This window comes from Giraffa tippelskirchi, chromosome 1, assembly GCF_054371585.1.
Source record: "Giraffa tippelskirchi isolate mGirTip1 chromosome 1, T2T-mGirTip1v1.2.pri, whole genome shotgun sequence".
Classification (NCBI taxonomy): Eukaryota; Metazoa; Chordata; class Mammalia; order Artiodactyla; family Giraffidae; genus Giraffa; species Giraffa tippelskirchi.
The window spans coordinates 149,117,318-149,138,725 of record NC_137275.1 but is presented as its reverse complement, the minus strand read 5'-3'; the positions used below and the strand labels follow the sequence as shown (position 1 = coordinate 149,138,725).

At 38.3% G+C, this 21,408-nt stretch overlaps 1 protein-coding gene across 1 annotated transcript in view; it reads right to left on the bottom strand.

Moving 5' to 3' along the window:
- FREM1 (FRAS1 related extracellular matrix 1) overlaps positions 1 to 21,408 on the bottom strand; it is a 148,610-nt gene that overhangs the window by 51,815 nt on the left and 75,387 nt on the right. The window contains exons 18-23 of the mRNA XM_081500121.1: positions 20,360 to 20,556; positions 16,499 to 16,721; positions 15,206 to 15,350; positions 9,861 to 10,002; positions 6,878 to 7,073; positions 2,615 to 2,879 (exon numbers count right to left, since the gene is read on the bottom strand). Of these exons, the coding sequence (XP_081356247.1) occupies positions 2,615 to 2,879; positions 6,878 to 7,073; positions 9,861 to 10,002; positions 15,206 to 15,350; positions 16,499 to 16,721; positions 20,360 to 20,556 (1,168 nt within the window). The remainder of the gene's footprint in view (positions 1 to 2,614; positions 2,880 to 6,877; positions 7,074 to 9,860; positions 10,003 to 15,205; positions 15,351 to 16,498; positions 16,722 to 20,359; positions 20,557 to 21,408) is intronic.

Sequence of the window (21,408 nt, the reverse complement as noted above, 5' to 3'; positions counted from 1 at the left end):
CTTTGGCTTCACCAGCAGAATCTCTGGTTTCTCCAATACAGTCATGAATGTCTTCAGCAGACTCTCCCATAGGCATGGATGGAAGCAAACAGTAATGGAGAAGAGAAAGAAGTTCCAGAAAGGGTGTCAAATGAAAAACCCTGAACCTGATATACGAGGGCCAAGCTAATAGGCATCCACCCTCCATTAATAAACAGGAAAAAAGGACTCATATTGCTCTTTATAACTTCTTCCTTCCTTCAAGATTAATCTTGGTATTGTAAAGATTGGAGAGAAAAAATGGGGCCAAGGAAAGAATATGGTAAACAATAATAACTACAAGAATAACAAAAACAATAGAAACATTATTACTAACATTAAAATAAATATTAAAATCTAATATTAATAATAGAAACCAATACTTATCTTGTTCTTCCTATGTGCCATGTTTTGTGTTTTTTATTGGAATACAATTGCTTTACAATGTTGTGTTAGTTTCTGCTGTACACCACGAATTTGCCATATATATATACATACCAAGTCTTTCCAAGTGGCTCAACTGGTAAAGAATCTGCCTGCAATGCAGGAGACATACCTAGATGCCAGTTCGATCCCCAGGTAGGGAAGATCCCCTGGAGGAAGGCATGGCAACCCGCTCCAATATTGGAGCTTCCCTGGTGGCTCAGGCGCTAAAGCGTCTGTCTGCAATGCTGGAGACCTGGGTTCAATCCCTGGGTTGGGAAGATCCCCTGGAGAAGGAAATGGCACCCCACTCCAGTACTCTTGCCTGGAAAATCCCACGGACAGAGGAGCCTGGTAGGCTACAGTCCATGGGGTTGCAAAGAGTTGGACACGACTGAGCGACTTTATTTTTTTTTTATTTATACATATATCTGCTCCCTCTTGAGCCTCCCTCCCACCCCCTCTTCCATCCTACCCCTCTAGGTTGTCGCAGAGTACCCGGTTGAGCTCCCTGGGCTATGCAGCAGTTCCTGCTAGCTATCTATTTTCTGTATGGTAGTATGTGTATGTCAATGCTACTCTCTCAGTTCATCCCTCATCTCCTTCCCCACTGTGTCCACGAGGCCATTCTCTATGTCTGCTCCTCTATTTCTGCCCTGCAAATAGGTTCATCAGTATCATTTTTCTAGATTCCATATTAAGAACATTACATACATAAGCTCATTTAAAGCTCTCAACAACTCTGACATAGCCACTATGAGCATCATTCCTTTTCACAGAAGGGTTTATAGGAGCACAGGAGAAGGAATGACTTGAGGAAAACCAGAGATGTGGGTCATGAAAGCACAGCACTGACCCCAGTTTCGTCCTTTCATGACTCTGTACCGTATCCCAAGCCAAGGAATCAGTGTGAAAAGTAATCCCCACTTCTAATGTTTTAGTTAACACCTAGCAACACTCAAGCACTGAATTGGTATTAAGATAGTGAGCAACCAAATGATTATCTGCTTGTTAAGGAAATTTGTCTAAAGAAAAAAGGAGGTATTAGTCTAAACTTCCCTGGATTTTTTTTACCTAACTATATAACTCATCTTTCCAAACCATCATTCCAAATATCAAAAAGGAAAGCAAAATAATCTTTACTGACATTTAAACTTTTTTTTTATCATAGCAGACATATTGAATTAGATAAGATATATGATAGAGGAGAGTGGCATTTGGACATGGGTTTATCCATGTACTTGATTGTTTATGGGAGCCTGTCAAATAATGTAGGAGTCTGCTACAATTGTGTTATTTTATAGCATTCTTTTGAAGGTTGTATTCTGACATGATAAAAATCATAGTGGAGGACAGAAGCCCTGTGTGTATGGAAGATGAATCAATGCTCTCAGAGCCACTTTCTTAATTGGAAAATTCAGGGTTAGTTAGATGTGTACCAAGGTCCCTCAAAGGCTAGTCCAGGATTTCTGGGTTCTCATCCCAGCCCTGGGAATCTGTATTTCTATCAAGAACCCCAAGTTCAGCCAGTTTTGATAACTGCTAAATGATAGACCCTCTAGAGTTTTTCTTGCTTTATTTGACTGGAAACAGATTTCAGTATTTTAAATGAATGTAGACTTTCATTAATGTTGTATCTTTGCCTTTTCAACAGATTGTTATTCCTCCCAGTGATTTATTTGATACAGAATCCTTGAACAGGTGCACAGCCCCCAATTATAACACTGTTTCTATGGGGAAATATGATCCACTTTATGACAACATGATTTATGATATAGTTACCCGAACACATTGTGTCAAAAGGCACTGTCTGCTTATGCCAAATGTTTACTAGCAAATTTCTTTTCCTTGGATAGAAAAGCAGACTCAAATAAAGAGGTAAATTACTTTGCCACATCTCTCATTAGTGGAGATCCTCAGGTCTTCACATGTCTCTTCACTGAACAGCTTGCAGGGAGATTTGCTTAGGTGTTTATTTTTAAAAAAACAAGCCCTAATTTCTTGCCTGGCTACTGCTGTCAATTTAATTGTGCACCCTTCTCTCTCATCCATCAAGGCAGTGGATGAAGAGCAGATTTATACCAGGGCTGGAAAAGGACATATTTTTCCCTGCCTTTGTCTCTCTAAGCATTCATTCAAAGAAGGCGTTCTGAAAAGTTTCCTCGGGGCTCACCTGAACGTGTCTCTGTGGACAGCTGTTGTGCTCTTATCTACATAGCAGACTGTCTGTCCTGCTACATCCATTTGGCTGAAGCTTGTAATGGGGATCCCAGGATAACGGACATACTCAACCTGGCCAAATTGCGGTGGGGAGGTGATGACGTAGAGAAGTTCCTCGGGCTTGTCTGTTCCATCCACAGCAAGGAGAGTGGTGGTCGTCAGGAAACCTCTGTCACCTTTAGACACCACAAGTGGTTTTGCCAGGATGACAATATCACCTGTGTGGCAGAAGAGATGGTGGTCAACATTTGAAAGATAAAACATCCGTGGTGAAGGTAAAAAGCAAAGGCCAAACTGTGCAGAAATCAAAATCTCAGTTCTAGGATAAGAATAGAGACACAGATGTAGAGAACGGATGTGTTGACATGAGGGGCAGCGGAGAGAGGGTTGAACTGGGAGATTAGGTTTGACATACAAACATCCATATGCATGTGTGCTCAGGCGCTCAGTAGTGTCTGACTTTGTGCAACCCTATGGACTGTAGCCCGCCAGGCTCCACTGTCTATAGGATTCTCCAGGCAAGAATACTGGAGTGGGTTGCCATTTCCTCCTCTAGGGGATCTTCCCAACCCAAGGATTGATCCTGCATCTCCTGTGTCTCCTGCATTGTCAGGTGGATTCTTTACCACTGAATTACCTGGGAAGCCCATACACTACCGTGTGTAAAACATAGCTAGTGGGGAAGCTGTTGCATGGCAAAGGGAACTTAGCTCGGTGCTCTGTGATGACCTAGATGGGTGGGATTGGGGGGGGTAGTGGTTGCTGGGAAGGAGGTCCAAGAGGGAGAGGATATATGTACACATGTACACGTAGAGGGGCTTCACACTGTTGTACAGCAGAAACTAACACAACACTGTAAAGCGATTATACTCTAATAAAAAAAAATTTAAGAAGTGACCAAAAAAAAAACCCCCTAATATGATATAGCAAGGTTTCTATGACTGGGATTAATCAAAGAATTTGGCCAAAGACATGGGCAGATATCACAGAGAAGGGGCAACACATAAGGGCAATAAAGACACAAGATATGCTCAATCTCATGAATAGTCAGGGAACCACAGATCAAGATCACAATTAATTGCCATCTCACATCGCTCTGATAGGCCAACATGTGGAAGGCTGAAGACAGCAAGTGTTGAAGAGCATGTAGAATCTTGCATACAGTTCTAGTTTGAGTGTAAACTGGTACACAGCCTAGAATTATTTTGTAAAGAGTTGGATACTCACATACGCCTTGATCCAGTGATGCCACTCCAGTGGTGTGCTGGAGAGAAACATGTGCACCTGTGCCCAGGAGGTCTGTGCTAGAAAGGTCATGGCAGCACTGTTTGTAACTGAAAACACTGGAGACAACCCAGATGGCTTTTCAGAAAGTAAATGTATAATCAAACTGTGGCCTATTCATATAGTTGAATTTTGCAGAGTAGCAAAATGAATGCACTAGAGCTACATGCAGTCACACAGATGTAGCTTATTAACATGTATTAGTTGAGTGAGCAAGTCCCAGAGAACTACAAACAAAAGTAAGAAACTTAACACAAAATTCAGGATGGTGGTTTTCTCTGGAGGATGGAACGGGTACATAGGTAGATTCTGATACTGTTAATATTCCAGTTCTTGTATGTATGGTGGCTGCACAGGTGCTATGATGTGTATTTAAAAGATTGTATGAGTGAGTGTCTGAATAAGCAAAGAAGAAGTTGATCACACACAGACAAAGGATACAGAGCTTCATAAACTAAAGGTTATATCAAATTTCGCTCACCTGAGGTTCATCAAAAAATGATCATAATTAAAATACCCTTGAGTTTCAACGTTGTGCTAGGTAAGGGATAAAGACTCTTAAAACTTGACACCAACACTGTGATAAGCCATTGCCATGTGTCTAGACTATAAATGAGGAAACTAAGGTGTACAAATGTTACCAACTTGGTAATGATTATACAACTAGGAAAGATAGAGCTAGAATTTATACACAAGCCATCTGACCCAAGAGCACACACTCAAACATTTCACTATTTTGCTTACTCTCTTTAATACTGGAAAAGACCCTGATGTTGGGAAAGATTGAAGGCAGCAGAAGGGGACAGCAGAGGATGAGATGGTTGGGTGGCATCACCGACTCGAAGGACATGAGTTTGAGTAAGCTCAAGGAATCTGCCTTCCAATGCAGGAGATACAGATTCGATCCCTAGTCAGGAAACAAAGATTCCATATGCCGCAGAGCAACTAAGCCAGTAAGAGGCAACTAATGAGCCTGTGAACTATGACTAGAGAGCCCATGCAATACAATGAAAGATCCTGCATGCTGCAATTAAAGACCCAATCAGTTCAGGTCAGTCGCTCCATTGTGTCTGACTCTTTGTGACCCCATGGATTGCAGCACGCCAGGCTTTCCTGTCCATCAACAACTCCCAGAGCTTGCTCAAACTCATGTCCTTTGAGTCGGTAATGCCACCCAATCATCTCATCCTCTGCTGTCCCCTTCTGCTGCCTTCAATCTTTCCCAGCATCAGAGTCTTTTCCAGTATTAAAGAGAGTAAGCAAAATAGTGAAATGTTTGAGTGTGTGCTTTTGGGTCAGATGGCTTGGGTATAAATTCTAGCTCTATCTTTCCTAATTGTATAATCATTACCAAGTTGGTAACATTTGTACACCTTAGTTTCCTCATTTATAGCCTAGACACATGGCAATGGCTTATCACAGTGTTGGTGTAAAGTTTTAAGAGTCTTTATCCCTTACCTAGAATCCCCAGGTGGGTGCATGGAACAGAGCCCTTCTGTACTCCCCAGGGAATGCACCATGCTAGGAATGACAGGACAGTCTGCTGCCCTAATACATATGTCGTCCACCCAGATATTTCACTTGTATTACATTTTGCCTGGACAAGTATCTATGAAGAATGTAGTCTTAATTTTGGAAAGAGAAATAAATGTGTACAGTAACATGAACTTATTATGTATCTTCAAGGAAATAAGCAAATAAAATATATAGTCTTCCCCCTCAAAAAAAAAAAATCAAAATCAGTCAATCTGGCTTAAAATTTGTTTTAAAAAATTCAGGACAGCTGTAATTTTACCACATACATGAAGTAAAACTTTTACTGTACCTAAGCATCCAATTTAATTTAGCTCTGAGCTTTCTGGCAGCCAAGGTAAAAAAAAAAAAAGCATTCTGTTAATCTGTCAATCAAGCATGTACTAAGGATCTAAGACTTTGCTTGGTCCTGAGAATATATAGATCTTGGACTATACAGATGAATGAGATAGGATCTTTACTCTCCTCACACAAGCTCTAAGTGAAAGTATGCAGTAGTAACAGTTGAGAATCAAAGGCCTACTCTTTCCCTTGCTGAGCTTTCAGTATTTTTTTTGCTCTCCTCCTTATGCCATTTATGTGCTGTTGAGTCCCATCGTGCAAATGGTCTGCTTAATTAATTCAAGAGAAGCTTACTATCAGGACTTCCCTGGTGGCCCGGTGGCTAAGACTCTGTACTCCCAATTCAGGGGACCTGGGTTCAATCCCTGGTCAAGGAACTAGATCCCACATGCTGCATCTGAGAGTTTGCCTGCCACAACTAAAGATCCTACGTGTGGCAACAAAGACCTGGTGCAGCCAAATAAATACAAAATAATTTTTTTTTAAAAAGTGAGAAAAGCTAATTATCTTACAACATTCTCCCTCATCCCTAAAGAGTATGTGTTAGCACTTCCAAAGTGAAAAGAGTAACAACTTTCAACCTTTCAACAACAAAATTCCTTTTATTATTTTAAATTTTTAAAAACTATATTCATTTATATTTCCTTTATCATTACTGTATTGGAAATCTTTTCCCTTTCAAATTCTGTTTTCAAGTAATCTTTCAATTACTGAAGATAAAACAGGAGTTGGCACATTGATTTGTAAAATTTTCCTTAAAGCGTAAAACCTTGACAGTTAAAGTAACCTGTGCAGCCATATTGCAGACAAGGCTAGATTTTTAATAGGCTTTTTGAAATACTGAAAATAACACAAGAATTGGCTACTCTTGTAAACCAGGCAAAACAAGTGAGGAGCCAAAGGATCAAATCATAACTGATGGAATTTCAAATCTAAAGGATGGAAGGGAGAAAGGAAAGGAGAGAAGGAGGAAGAGAGGGAGAGATGGGAGAGGTTTACACCAGTGCACTTCTGCTGTAAAAGTTTGTCCCGATAAAACCTGATAGAAATGCTTTACCTTTTCCCATATCCTTGATGGTGATGTGACAGTCAAATGCTGGAGACCGATTGTCACCATCCCAGAGGTGGAAGGTGAAGCTGTCTTGGTTCTTGGAGTCCATGGCCCCGGTGTGTGTGTATCTCAGCAAGTTCAAATCAACTTCTTCCTGAGTGCATTTCATGCCAGGGTACAGAGGGACCCAGTCCCTCCCTATCTGAAAGATGCCAGAATTAGTCAGCTGCCCAGGTTTTCCCCCTGCTCCCAAGGTGTGTTAGTGAACATCTTCCATATCCTCTGAAAACTTCCGATATAAATGATATTTCAGGGAAACCCCAGGTTCAATTATTTTGCCATTCTACCTCATGTTTTCCATTGAAATAAATGTATTAAAATAATTTCAGACCTTGTGGAAAAAATTAGCTATAAGCAAAGAATTTTTGGCAAAGTCATGTGGCAATTCAACTGCAGTGCTACTAAGGTGCTTATCATAAGCCATCATAGCTGATTAAATATTTCAATTGATGAGAGCAGGTGGGTAATTGAGCTGTTGGAATTGATTCTTTAAAAATTAAATGTGTTTCACTTGGGATTTCATTTTTCTTTTTAGTTCATATCATTGTTCAACTAATAAAACCTGTATTTCAAACCAGTTTGTCACTGGAGTTATCTGAAGTAGATAAAACACAAATAGAATGGGTGTATTTACTGTCCCTATGTTTTTCAGGTTTCCTAAAGACCAAAGAAAATGATCAAAACTTCTATTATTCCCTACATTTATATCCTGAGTCAGCACAAAAATAACTACAAATATCATATATGTATTGTTAATTATACTCTTCTAAAAATAACCCAGCGTTAGTCAAGCATATATTCTATACAGATCTCAGTGCAGAAATTGTGGCATTTTCAATGAAAAGAGGTCTTTATGCTGAGGGAGAACTAACAACTGAGAGTATTAGGAAATACAGTAATAATAAATCTGTCTCCAACTAATAATTCTGTTGTTATTCTCTTAAGATGTATAGCTTTCCCTAAGAGTGGCTTGTAAAAGTCATCTGACATAATTCAAGAAAAATGTTATCTTAAAATTTTACTGTATGATATAATCTAGTGCTTTTCCTATGTTTTAAGAGACTGTAACAGAAATTTAAACATTTGCTTTTTATTTCCCCTGACACATTATTTCACATGTCCTCCTCTCCCCTCACTGTGTTACCACTTCCTTTTGTCACTCTGTTTGATAAAGTTTCCTCCTCTTTAATGTTTATGCCCAGCTGATGTTTGCACATAGGTATGCTCTGCCCCAGTTCTCACTGGGTAAAAGTTAATTATATTCTAATAATTAAGTTCATTGTTGGTTTGCATTATAAGGTCCATTTGAAAATTTAATTTTTAAAGCAGACACTCTTTTAGGTTTTAAACCAGACAGGCTGCAATCTATTTAACTTTTTTCTCTATAGTTTTTCCCAGCAAGTAAATACAGAAGAACATACCTTTTGTTTTCCCTCATCTCCATCTAATTCCCTACTTACATTCCCAAGTGTGAGCTTTGACTTGACAAAATCCATCTGCAAGCCCCCAAAGAGGAAGAAAATAAGAGTTGGACTCAAGGTGGATAAAACGCAAGAAAGTCAACAAGAAAACAAAGATGCACGAGAAAGTCCAGGAGCCCTGGTCCCTGGTCTTAGAGAAACTTGGAGAATCCCTCGGGAGCTGGGAGAGAACTCTATGGTGCCATATTGGGAACCTGGACCCATCTGGATTTTTATATAACCAAAAACACTTTTGCTCCCATGCCATTCAAATGTGTGAGCTCTCACTGCATTTCTGCTTCATTACTCTCTGAAATGAAATAAGGCCACAGCTGCACCTCAGTTTAAATCAGTGATTTCTCTTCACTTCGATTCTCTATGGTGCCCACAATCTAAGACAATCAAGCTGTTCCATATAGAATAAATCCTTGCTGCTATTCTCAGGCTGTGTCTACATTTTATTAAAAGTTAAGCATTCAAATAATGACATGGACATTTTGATGAGTTATTCAAGTGACCCCTCAAGTGACAGATCTGTAATTTGTATTGAGTTGACCCTTGGGCATCACATACAAAGTCTGAACTAGTCTGGTGAGCACCATTTGTTAAAAGATTATCTTTTCTTCACTGCTTGGTCAAAAATCGGTTTGCCACACTTATGTGGGTCTATTTCTGAGCTCTCAGAAATAGAGATTTCTGATTCCCTGGTGGCTCAGAAGGTAAAGAGTCTGCCTGCAGTGTGGGAGACGAGTTCAATCCCTGGGTTGCAAAGATCCCCTGGAGAAGGAAATGGCAACCCACTCTAGTATTCTTGCCTGGAGAATTCCATGGAAGGAGGAGCCTGGCAGGCTACATGTAATTCATAGGGTCACAGAGTCAGACACAACTGAGCGACTTCACTTTTACTTTCATTCTGTTCCATTGATCTATTTGTTTATTCCTGTACCAAACATACACTGTCTGAATTACTATAGTTATATAGTCAGTCTTGAAGTCAAGTAGTGTCAGTCCTTCAATTTCATTCTTCTATATTGTGTTAGCTATTCTGGGTATTTTGGCTCTCCAGATAAGCTTTAGAATCAGTTTATTGATATTCATAACTGCTCTAAAAAATAAAGCCTATTTTTTAAAATAAAGGTCTGATGGAAATAAAGATATCTCAAAGTATGCCTGTTTCTCATCAGAAACTAGACAATTTGCTTTCCCCAGTAACTTCCTATCCTCCAATTTAGGTAGAATCCTAAGGAGAAATGAGCAGTGAAAAACCTTGACTTTGGTTGAATTTACCCTGAAATGAGTGAGTAAATTTAGAATAGTGTGAGTTCACTCCAAAGTAGGAAAATTAAAATTTCTACTTTTGGGTGAAATATGATTACGACAGAATAAACTCAGTTATGAAAATCTGTCCATTGAAAAAATTTAGACCTGTTACAGTCAATCTGAAAAATAAAAGTAAAAAGGCGACCAACCTTAAGCTGAAGTTGCCCATTTTGGGGAAGTCTTTCAAATAAATAGTAAATCTTCTGCCTGGGTGAGTCTTCATCTATGGCTGAGAGAACAGCACTAGAAATTATACGAGTTTCGCCCATATTCATTGTAATTTCAGCCTTCCTGTAAAAAACAAGATATCTGGGTTGATACCAAAACAGAAGACATTGCTTTAACAGGAGACATTCATAATGACTATTACAGTGCTCAACCTTCAAATATTAGGGAATGATTTTCAGTCCCAAAGTACTAAAAATGATGAGTCAGTCTTGTGAAACAAGCTCTTATTTCACCTTACCTGTGAAAGTCCTGAAAATATTTAGCCAGGATTGATGAGTATGGCATGAGTTAATTACCTACTCCTGTTTACGTGTATAGAACTTTATAATTTTATGTTAAAACTTATTTTATAAACTGCTTTTTTTCCAAAATTTTATTTGATATGAATACAACAACAGCTCCATGAAGTAAGTGGGCTAGGTATTCTCCTTCTAATTTTACAGACAGAAACTTAAAAAGATGAAATGACTTACTCACAGGTATTCTGGTACCCTTTATAGTAGACCATTATGAATTTGGTGATATTTAGGCAATCTGTAGCCCTCTACGTTACTGTTTCTCCTTGATAATCTTCTGGGTAACTAGCATTGTTTTCACAGCAATTCATCTTTTCCAAGTGCCACAGCTGCCCAGTCAACTTCCGGTGTCTTGAAGAGAAGGCTGGGGCACGGAGCAGCTGCTACTTCTACCATAGAAGCTGCTACTGTGGTTTCATGTGTCCTGTAAAGGGTGACCGCCTTCACAGCCAATATTGCCATTTTCCCTGGTCTCACCAAAGTAAAGAAGGGATTTCTTTCCACTTGTTCTTTTTTGTTCTTGGTTTTGGTCATCACACATGAACTAACTATGACACTTTGTTTCTGAGAAAAACTGGGAAGTTTCCTTGGGATTAAGATCAAGGACATTTTTGTAGCAAACTGACCATTCTCAACAGCCTTCCAGTCCTTTGTTGAGAAGTCAAAGCCCAAACACCTCAGTTCTAACCTTACTAGGTTTCTCTTGCCTTCTCAGAACTGACATCTTCCCTGGTAGTAGGAGGCAACTTTTGCTCTCCTCTGTACAAGAGACTATAATACCATCGAGGTATTATACATTGCGGAGATAGATGGGTCCCTGGGCTGAACAGCTGGTGTTTGTCAAGTGGAGTAAAATTGCAGCTTTGTTCTCACCCAGACACTTCAAGGACAAAGCTAGTGGCAGAAGCTGAGTGTTGCTGAAGTAAAGAGACAAGAGGACCAATCCTGAGGTCAAGGAAAACTTCTCTGTCTGCACAAATACAGGAAGACTCCTTGGTGGTCAAAAGGCAGGGAGTGCCACCTGTGTGAACATGTACCTACAAGCATCTGCAGTGGAATCCATCTTAGTAAAAAGGTGCACACACATGTTGGGGAGAATCCTTGAATGGGTCACATATGGGAAAAGAAACAAGATAATTGGCCAAAGGTAAACAAAGATCTGGAAGTCCTGTCCTATGTAAGTGATTGAAATCACCTCTTTACTGCACTCCTCCTCATTAGGGTGGACACACATACCCTTTCTCTCCAGGTGTGTACTTCTGCCTTGCTTCACTCTTAAACACGCAAAACGCTTCTCTGTGTGCTCTCCCATATGCTATGCTGTGTCTCTGATAATAACCTTTGTACCTGCTTTTACAGTTTTGGCCTCCTTGAGAAATGCATTTTTCAATGAGGATAAAAGCCAGAGTCACTTTGCTTCTAGCCCCTACACCCTTGTTGTCTAGTGGCGAGGATTCTGCATTTTCATCCAGGCTACCCAGGTTCAATTCTGGGGCAAGGGACTAAGATCTTTCTTCAGGAACATTCATTCCTATCTCTCCAAGATCAACATCATTCTAGGAGGCTAGAATGATGGTTTGAGGCTTATGGAGATTAGTGGTGATTTTATTTATTTATTTATTTTTGGCCTCACGTCTTGTGGGTCTTAGTTCCCTGACCAGGTATTGAATTCCAGCCTCTGGCAGTGAGTGCATGGAGTCCTAACCATTGGACCACCATGGAATCCCCAGTGGTGCTTTTAATAGAAATAGATGAACTGAAACAGGAAGCCAATACAATGAAGATGATAAGGAGTCTGGTAGAAAGAAATGGTCAGAAATAAATGTCAGAGGGTTCAAGAGAGAAGAAAGTGTGTCACAGTGTGTTCCCCTGAAAGGCACAAAGGCTTAGCGTAGGTAATTTATTTGGGAAGTGACCTCAGGAACAAGTGAGAGGGAGGGGAGGAGGCAAGGACAACATAGCAGTAAAGATTGCTATTGGACTCAGTCCTACTGGGGATCTGTTGAAGAGCCATGTCAAATATGCCACAAATTTTACCTCTGAAGGATGGGAGGCTGGGACACTTATATTATTCACTACCTCTCATAGGTGGAGAATGCCCTCAGAGTGTTTTCCCCTGTGCCAGGACAGGGGCTGAATGAGCCACTGCTGCCCAGAGGCAGAAAAGCAGAGCACTACAGGTACTTTAGTAGGGTATGGACAGGTGTAAGGTATATTCCATCACTAGAATCAAATGTAGGCTAAGGGGGTTTAACCCCACAAGCAAAAACCACATACTATAGCATCTAAAAAGAATACCAAAGGAATGGTGTCAAATGCACTAACAAGGTCCAGCCAGATGAGAAAAGCCATTAGATTTGCTGGGAAAGCCATTAGATATGGAGACAGTTGGCAGAAATGGAAGAAGCAAGCACACGCTATTTTTTCAAACAGTTTGGCACGGAAATGAATGAGGGACTGGGTCATCATTGCAGTCTAAAATGAAGATACCTGCCAGCAATAATGATAATAACTGGTGTTTATGAGAACTTACTATGTACTAACCAGTCTTTCAAATACTTTTACACATTTTAATTCATTGAACCCTTTCAATAACCACATGAAAACGATACCGTTATTACCCTCATTTACAAAGAGGTTGACAAAGAGGTAGCAAGGGGTTAAGTAATACATTCAGTATCAAATCAGGGCTTCCCTGGTGGCTTAAATGGTAAAGAATCTGCCTGTAGTATGGGAGACCTGAGCTTGATCACTGGGTCAGGAAGATCCCCTGGAGATGAGAATGGCTACCCACTCCAGTATTCTTGCCTGGAGAATTCCATGGACAGAGGATCCTGGCAGGCTACAGTCCATAGAGTCACCAAGAGTTGAACATGACTGAAGGACTAGAACTTTCACTTTCTTTTTCCCCCAAGATCACACTTCCCATAAGTGGCTGAATCAAAACAGTTTGACTCCAGAATTAGCTCCCTTCACTACTAACTATATCCCTGTGTCTTGTTAGCAGAAGGAATGAAAAGGGAAGAGATGGAAGATGCAGTTGAGAAAAAATAATGGAGCACGTTCTGAGAGAAGGCAAGAGGTGATATACTCAAGGACATATATGGAAGGGAAAAGAAGAGAAGGGAAAAAAGGGAGAGATTTCAAGTCAGGGCTGAAGGAATTTTGGTGATTCTGCAGATGAAACTATGCCAGGAAGTTTAACGGCAAGAACCTAGCAAGAAATAGTAAATCAGATAATATTGAATGAGTGCCTTAAGTCATTTTACCTTTCTGGTCTCAGTTATCTTAGTGAAGAAAACAATATCTACTTCACACAATTTTGGTGAGTATTTAAATAAATATATGTGAACAAATCCAGCACACTGTTGTATAGAAAGCATTTAATAAACATCATTTTTCACCTCTCCCCCTCTTTCTTAGATAAAGTAAGGTCATCAGAAAGGAGGCTCTTCACTACCAAAATATCTTTCAAATTTTCAATTTTATAAATCAAGATTATACTAATCCAACATTCCAGCTAGAAAATAAGGAAATAGTATGTGTATCGCTGATTCATTTTGCTATACAGTAGAAAGTAGTTTTAGTCAGTCATATTTGACTCTTTGTGATCCCATGGACTGTAGACTGCCAGGCTCCTCTGTCCATGGTATTCTCCACGTAAGAATATTGGAGTGGGTAGTCATTCCCTTCTCCAAGGGATCTTCCCAACCCAGGAATCAAACTTGGGTCTCCTATAGGCGGATTCTTTACCATCTGAGCCACCAAGGAATACAACATTGTAAAGGAACTATAATCCAATAAAAATAAATTTAAACAAATAATTATTCCTTAAATAAGGAAAAATGTTTCAAAAGAAAGATGAGTTATAAGCCTAGACATCAACACGATTTGAAAATTTTTTTAATTTTTATAAATACACAAATCCTAAGGACACACACACAAAAATTTCCTGTTGAATACTCTTAGTCAAACTGATGTCTGAGATGCAACTCTCCAAAAAATTATCTCCAGCATTTCCCATAAATCTTTCCAAGGACCTCAGGGGCCATAAGGAAACAGCAAGATAAGGAAGGGATTTGTTTCTCTTCTGTAAAGTGGAGAAGACTTTGGGAGTTTACACACTTTCAAGAAGTTGTCCACTTCCTAATAAAATCTTAGACTCTCTACTCAATGCCCATCACACTACACCATTGACATGGTCAAAGAGATACCAAGAAGCACACAACTCACTCGATCTAGGACCTTAGAAGAGTTGGGCTTCCTAAAGTTTTAACCTTGGACAGTTCTCTACAGTTGCCAATGATGAGAGAAATGGCTGGAACTAAAGAAATATAACTGATGAAGATTCTGTAGCTATGATAAAACTGATCAGCTACTGAGAAAGTTTGCAATGAATAATATCAGTACAGAATTTTTAAAAGGTGATCATCTTGACCTCAGGTGGCAACAGGGTATTGATCCCTATGGAACACAGAAGAGAACTGGAGGACAATGAAATATGAAGACGAAAAAAATCATGGCATTTTATTTCCCTCAGCCACTCTTAGCTCAAAGCTTAACCATATCCACAGTAAGGACTGTCTTCAGTTGTATTATCACACTTTAGTTGAATTTATTTATTAATTACTCTCTGGTTTGTGTGTACATGTATACATGTGTGTGCTTAAATATTTAGTACACTGTTCATTCCGTATTGTATGTATGGTCATTTTGAATTACTAACAACTAAATAGAACTTTTAGAGAAAACCAAATAATTAAAAGGCTAATTTGAGAAATTTTAAGGAGGAGTTATGTTAACTAACATTTGCACTGAAGGTTCTAGGTGCTTAAGTCCGTGGGAAAGTTGCAACAGGCAGGAGTTCTTAAAAACTTCTCTCTGGAGGAAATACATTACACTTGCATCTAGTATTCCAGACCTTAGAACTTCATATAGAATCTCAAATGGACTCTTTCCAGGTAACTTACTTGCTCAGCATTGGTTTTTCATCATTAACTGGGGTGATCTCTACAAAAATGGTTTTAAGAATCTTATGTTTCCCATCTGACACCTGGATTGTAAAGTCATCAGCAAGACTCTCTGAATCATCATGCACGTACATCAACCCCATTCCTGGACAAAGGGAAAAAAGAGAGAAAGTAAATCTTTCTTATGATTAAACCATTTCAAAACCTGTCAGAAATAATTTGTTTTAATTTCCAAGGCATTGTTATTAGCATGAGCTCATTAATCAGCATGGTAAGGTAAAATCAAACTATTTTATAAAGTAAGAGTACCCTCCTAGTTCATTAAAAGTTCCTGTTTAAATAAGTTAGTATTTGATAAGGGTCTTACTTAAAATCATTGAGAAAAAATATATTATTCAATAAACTGAAAGAGAACAACGGTGACAGGGTATTTAAATGAAACAAAAAATTAGTTCATTACTTAGGGGAATTTGTATTTAGATCCCTTCCTCAAGCCAACAATCAAAATAAATTTTAGGTGAATCAAAACTTAAATAAAAAACTATTTTTAAAGCCTATATAACATTCACATAGAAAAATGGAACTTTCATATGTAGCTGGTAGAAAAGTAAAATGATGCAGCTACTTTTGGAAAACAGTTTCACAGAGTTTTAGGTTTGATCCCTGGGTCAACAGAAGGAAACAGCAATACACACCAGTATTCTTGCCTGAAAAATTACATGGACAGAGGAGCCTGGCAGGCTACCCTTCATAGGGTCACAAAGAGTGGACACATCTGAGCACATGAGCAAATGGGATGAAATCAATTTTTCAAAAAGAGTAATGAAAAAATACTTTAGGCTGCTATTTCAATGTGTCATTTCCTTAAAGAGCAAATTATCACCTCAGAGAATAATGAATTATTATAGATTGTTCTATATTTGTTTTAAATGTGGAGGTTTTGACAGACAAACCTCTTCAAATTTAGTTCCATAATCTCAAGTGTTTTAAAAAGCAATTTTTTTATTATGTGATTAAAACCTTGGGGTAAAATATCAAAATTCACAAATATCATTTTTACTGATGCTCTTAAGATGAAAGAAAAGATACTATTTCTTTTTCAATTACCCACTCTGTCTAGCTGAGACTTCTTGCTCTGCATTAATCCAGAGCCCAGAGAAAACCCTTGAGGGATAAATGAATATAGGTGAAGGCCACTTCTTCAATTCCTCCCTCTGTGATTTATTACTATCTTTTCTGGGTTAAATTATTAAATCAACAACAACAAACAAATTGAAATGAAACATGATATACCATTCTTGAGAAGTTCCATGGAAAAGTTGTAGACAAGTTCATGCTTCTGGCCAGGGTTGGCTGATTGCTTATATTGAAAAATGTTTCTGCTAAATGCCCTGTTGATGAGGAGGCCATGACGTGGTTTGTGAGTGATACTGAACAGCAAGGGGTTCTTGGGAATGTCCCGGTCAGTAGCACTGATGATGGAAGAATCCAGCTCTCTCATCTGACCCTCACACACCTAAACAAAGACAAGAGAAGTCAGCCACATGTGAAATGAAACCTGTCTTTTTTGTGGCAAAAAGCTCAAAAACTAATTTTAAAATATCCTATAATAATTTTAAGAGATCCTCACAAATTTTCCATGAGGTTTGTATGTAATGAGTCCTTAAAAGAAATTGCTAGTTTAACATGACCTTAGAAGACAATAAGAAATCTATTCATCTTTCTCATGTGTTTTTCTGAAGATTTCAAAGCACTTCATTCATTTCCATGAAGGACTAAGGATATATATATACACACACATACATATATACAATCTCATATACATGATTCATAATTCAAAGATCAGGGACTAAAGCAACCAAAAGGATGCTTGCTTTCTGGAAGTCACAGAATTCAGTTGTAAAACTGGGTGTAGACCCTGGCTGTTCCTAACCTGCCATTTTAACCTCTGAACCTTGCTGCTCTCACAGTTTTTTTTTCTCTGCTTTACAAATGGCATAAATATCTGCTATACACACTGGGGGGTGTTAGGTGTTTTTAATTTTTGTCATTACAGCAAACACTGCTATATTTCAATTACAGTCAACCACAGTTGAGAGTATGCTCCTGGATACACAACAGTATATATTTTAATGCTAGGTCCCTGATCTCTTCTCTGTCCTCACACCACTAATTTGCTTGAACAACGCCACATCCCACTTCAAGTTTCACAATCCTTTAAGCATAAAGAGAACTGAATGTTTTTCATTTCTTGTAGGATCTAGTTATTTAGAAACATTTGTACCATTAACATGGTGCTTAGTCATCTTCATCTTCTTTTTCTCATAGCAAGGGAACAAAAAAGTATTTCTGCTTCCTACTGTGAAATACCACAAGATCTAAATAATATGAGTATATAAGTTTAGTATGTGCTTATTGGGCACATACAGAATCACTGCAAGAATATGAATATTCTAAAGAATCAAAGTCCAGATGAGACTGTGATGGCCTGTTCATCATTAATTATAAGACAAGGAAGAAAATATCTAGCACTACTAAATACAGATAAACAAGAAATAGGAAAGAGTGGAGGAATCCAGGAATGTCTTTGTGGCTGAGTGGACATTTTATGTTTGAAGAAGACATGGGCTTTAGACTTGTGAATATACTCTCTCTTCAGCCTCTCTTAAGGACTTTGAAAAGAGCCTTCCTACAACTACTTGCATGTACATAACAAGAATCATAATATCTGACATTTAGGCTAACATTATGTTGGTTCCCTTTTATCTGGTCTACATTTTAAAAACTGAGATGGCATAATAATTTAATCCACGGTGACAGAAGTACAGAATCATCTTTGATAGTAACTTGCATTTTTCTCCAAAACCATTAGTAAAGCAACCTAAAAAAGATGTTCTAATCATCTTTCTTTATAAAGCTTGGGACTCCTGAACTCACTGTATAGCAACTTTTTCCATTTACAAAATGGTAAATTCATTCACAAGATGACTGGGAAATTTTAGCAAAAAAAATGTGAGATTCTTCTTTGCACGTTCAATAACTTATTGAGATTATAAATAAAAGGATTAGATAAATAGACATAAAACACAGAAACTCACTAGTAGACAGCTTTGCAACGGATTATAATAACTTTAAAATCTCAATTTTTTTGTGCTGCAAATTGCAGCACAACTTGATGGAAGCCCAGCTAGCTATAAAATAAATACACTTTGCCACAAGAAAGCAAAATACATATGACTATTTTAAAAAATCACTTGAAGCTTAAAGCCAGCTCTGCCAATAACACATGGGGCTCCATATTTGTTACTCTTCAACAGCCTCTGTAAGCAATTCACAGGGGGAAAAAAAGGCATGATTACTTTCAGAGAAGAGCAAGAGACAAATTCCCAGTGGCCTAATTATTTCAGAAACTCCAACCCTAGATAGATACTAGACAATAGAGGTAGGTATAGAAGGAGTCATTTGTAATTTCTTCTCTCTCTCATAATTACTGAAGTGCTCTCTGGAGAAATCCATGTGCCAACAGAAGAGGGATGGCAGGAGCTAGCTTTTAAGTCTCATTCTGAGACTTTTAAGTCTCATCCTTTTAAGTCTTATATACCATTAAGACTTGGCAGAAAATTATATAAAGACTTTTGCATTTAGAATTTGATGATTTTTAGTGAAAAATAAGGCAAAATAATGGTTTCAAAGCAACTTTGATCAATGTCTGAAAAAAGATGACAGATGTAACAAGACTAATATGAATGACATCTATTTAATAAGGGTTTTCTAAGGAGATGGTTAGATAGCATCACCAACTCAATGGACATGAATTTAAGCAAACTCCAGGAGACAGTGGAGGACAGGAGAGCCAGGGGTGCTACAGTCCATGGGGTTGCAAAGAGTAAGACATGACTTAGCAACTGAACAACAGCAAAATGTGCCTGACCATCATGATAGTCATGGCCACCCTAAAGGAAGATCTGGTACACATTTTGCAGATGAGGAAACAAAAACACACAGAGAAATAACTTACCCAGGACCCTACGACTAGTAAACAGCAACATCAAGTCCCTCATACTCCAAAGCCAGTACTCATTCATTTAATCAGAATATGCTATGAGTATGTCTGGATTAAATAATTGTATAAAAATTGGGATTGTTTAAAAAGGATTATATGCTTATATGAAAATATTAAAACATAGTAATCAAAGGGTTTTTTAAGTAGAAAGTAGGGTATATTAATGATCTCTGATTTGTAGATGAAAACATACAGAAAAGTCATATACATACATACATACATACATATCATTGGCATGGACACAAATTACTTCTGTGGAAATTAATTACTAAAAGCTCAACTGATGGGGAGTGACCATGCATAGGGACTGTTAAAGAGGGAGAATTTCATAGTTCACTGTGTAAGTTTCACAACATTCTAACTTGTTTAACCACATATATTTATTATTTTTTTAAGACAACAATCGTCTCAGCGGTGATATGCTGGGCCATTTTACCTATGTCTAAATTTTTAAATAAAACTAACAAATATTATTATATAATATAATGACATTTTTAACCTGTACAAAAATAGTGGTCCAAATTGGTTTTTTTACTGTCATATATCTTTATAAACAGCTGTATAAAAAAGATGCCTGTAGTTTGTGAATTAAGAGTCCTTGCTATTGTAGCACTGGTTAAGGTAGCATGCTATGGAATCAGAGCACCTGGGTGCAAATCCCCTACTTTTTACTTACTGCCAAGCTCTGTGATCTGGGGACACTAACTTAACCTTTTTAGTCTCATTTATTGCAGTTATTACATGGCAATAATAATGCCATCACCTTAAAAGCCTATTATGAGGATTCAATACAAACACATGTAAAGGGTTTGGAATAGGACCTACTAGCAAGTACTGCATTCTATATACAGACAACTATAATTTAAACTATGCAATTTCTATCTGTTAGCAATCATTATTATTATCATGACCATCATCATTACTATTAGAAAAATATTTATCAAGTGATTGCATTACATAACATAGGTTACTGGCCTCTTTACTCATTAACTTGAGGTGTTAAGTGCACACAGACAAACATAGATAGATTAGGTGAAAATAAAAATTAGAAAATGATAAAGAGAGACTAAAAATTCAAATATCTTTCTTACAGTAATATTCTGCACTATAAAATCAGGAGCTTCATCATTTGTAGCATTGATTATAATGTAAAATGGTATCTCCATGGAGCGTCGCTTCCCATCGGTGACATACAGCATAAACTTGTCAGCCGTTGGTTCCATCCCCAGATGCCTGGACTGCACATAGTTAATATGTAAAGCCTTCATGTCTTTCCACTGAAACGAAGCTAGAGCACACCAAAATGGAGCAGGTAAATAAGAAAAATATTTTCCCAAGCTACTGGTGCTTAATCCTTAACCCAATAGCCGATTTCTCAGCAGAGCAAATAATAAATCATAGCAGTTGACCTAAGGATCGGTTATCAGGGACTTCTATAATGACTATACCCATCAACATAAAAACATATCCATAAATTACAAGGAAGAATTAAAATTTGCATGGAGAACAGAAGGGCTGTAACTGCTAACTAGGATGTAGGGACTTTGTGACCATCATTCACATACTTGGAATGAATGTCAGAGAAACCTTCCCTTGATTAAAACCAGTGCTCTGGAGTGAGCAGTTCTTGTCATATTTGAACAAGAAAGGAACCATCTCTTTCATATAAAGGCAAGTCAAGTTCATCAATCGTCTGCCTGTTAGTCTCTAAGTTGTCTCCAGCTCTTTGCAACCCCATGGGCTGTAGCCCGCCAGGCTCCTCTGTCCGTGGAATTCTTCAGGCAAGAATACTGGAGTGGGTTGCCATTTTTCTCCAGGGGATCTTCCCCACCTAGGGATCGAACCCCAGTCTCCTGCATGGCAGGCAGATTCTTTACCATCTGAGCTACCAGGATGGTAGCCTATTGTCAGCCTACTTGACTGCATGTCAAGCAACTGGCAGGAATGAGTGAAATTAACTGACCTGCTGTTATGGTATTCGGATATTGACTTAAATCAAAAGATAAAAATGATCTGTGTTGTCTATTAAGTCACAGGCGGAGGTTTAGACCGTAAGTTGTGTCCAACTCTTGTGACCCCAAGGGCTGTAGTCTGCCAGGCTCCTCTGTCCATAGGGTTTTCCAGGCAAGAATACTGGAGT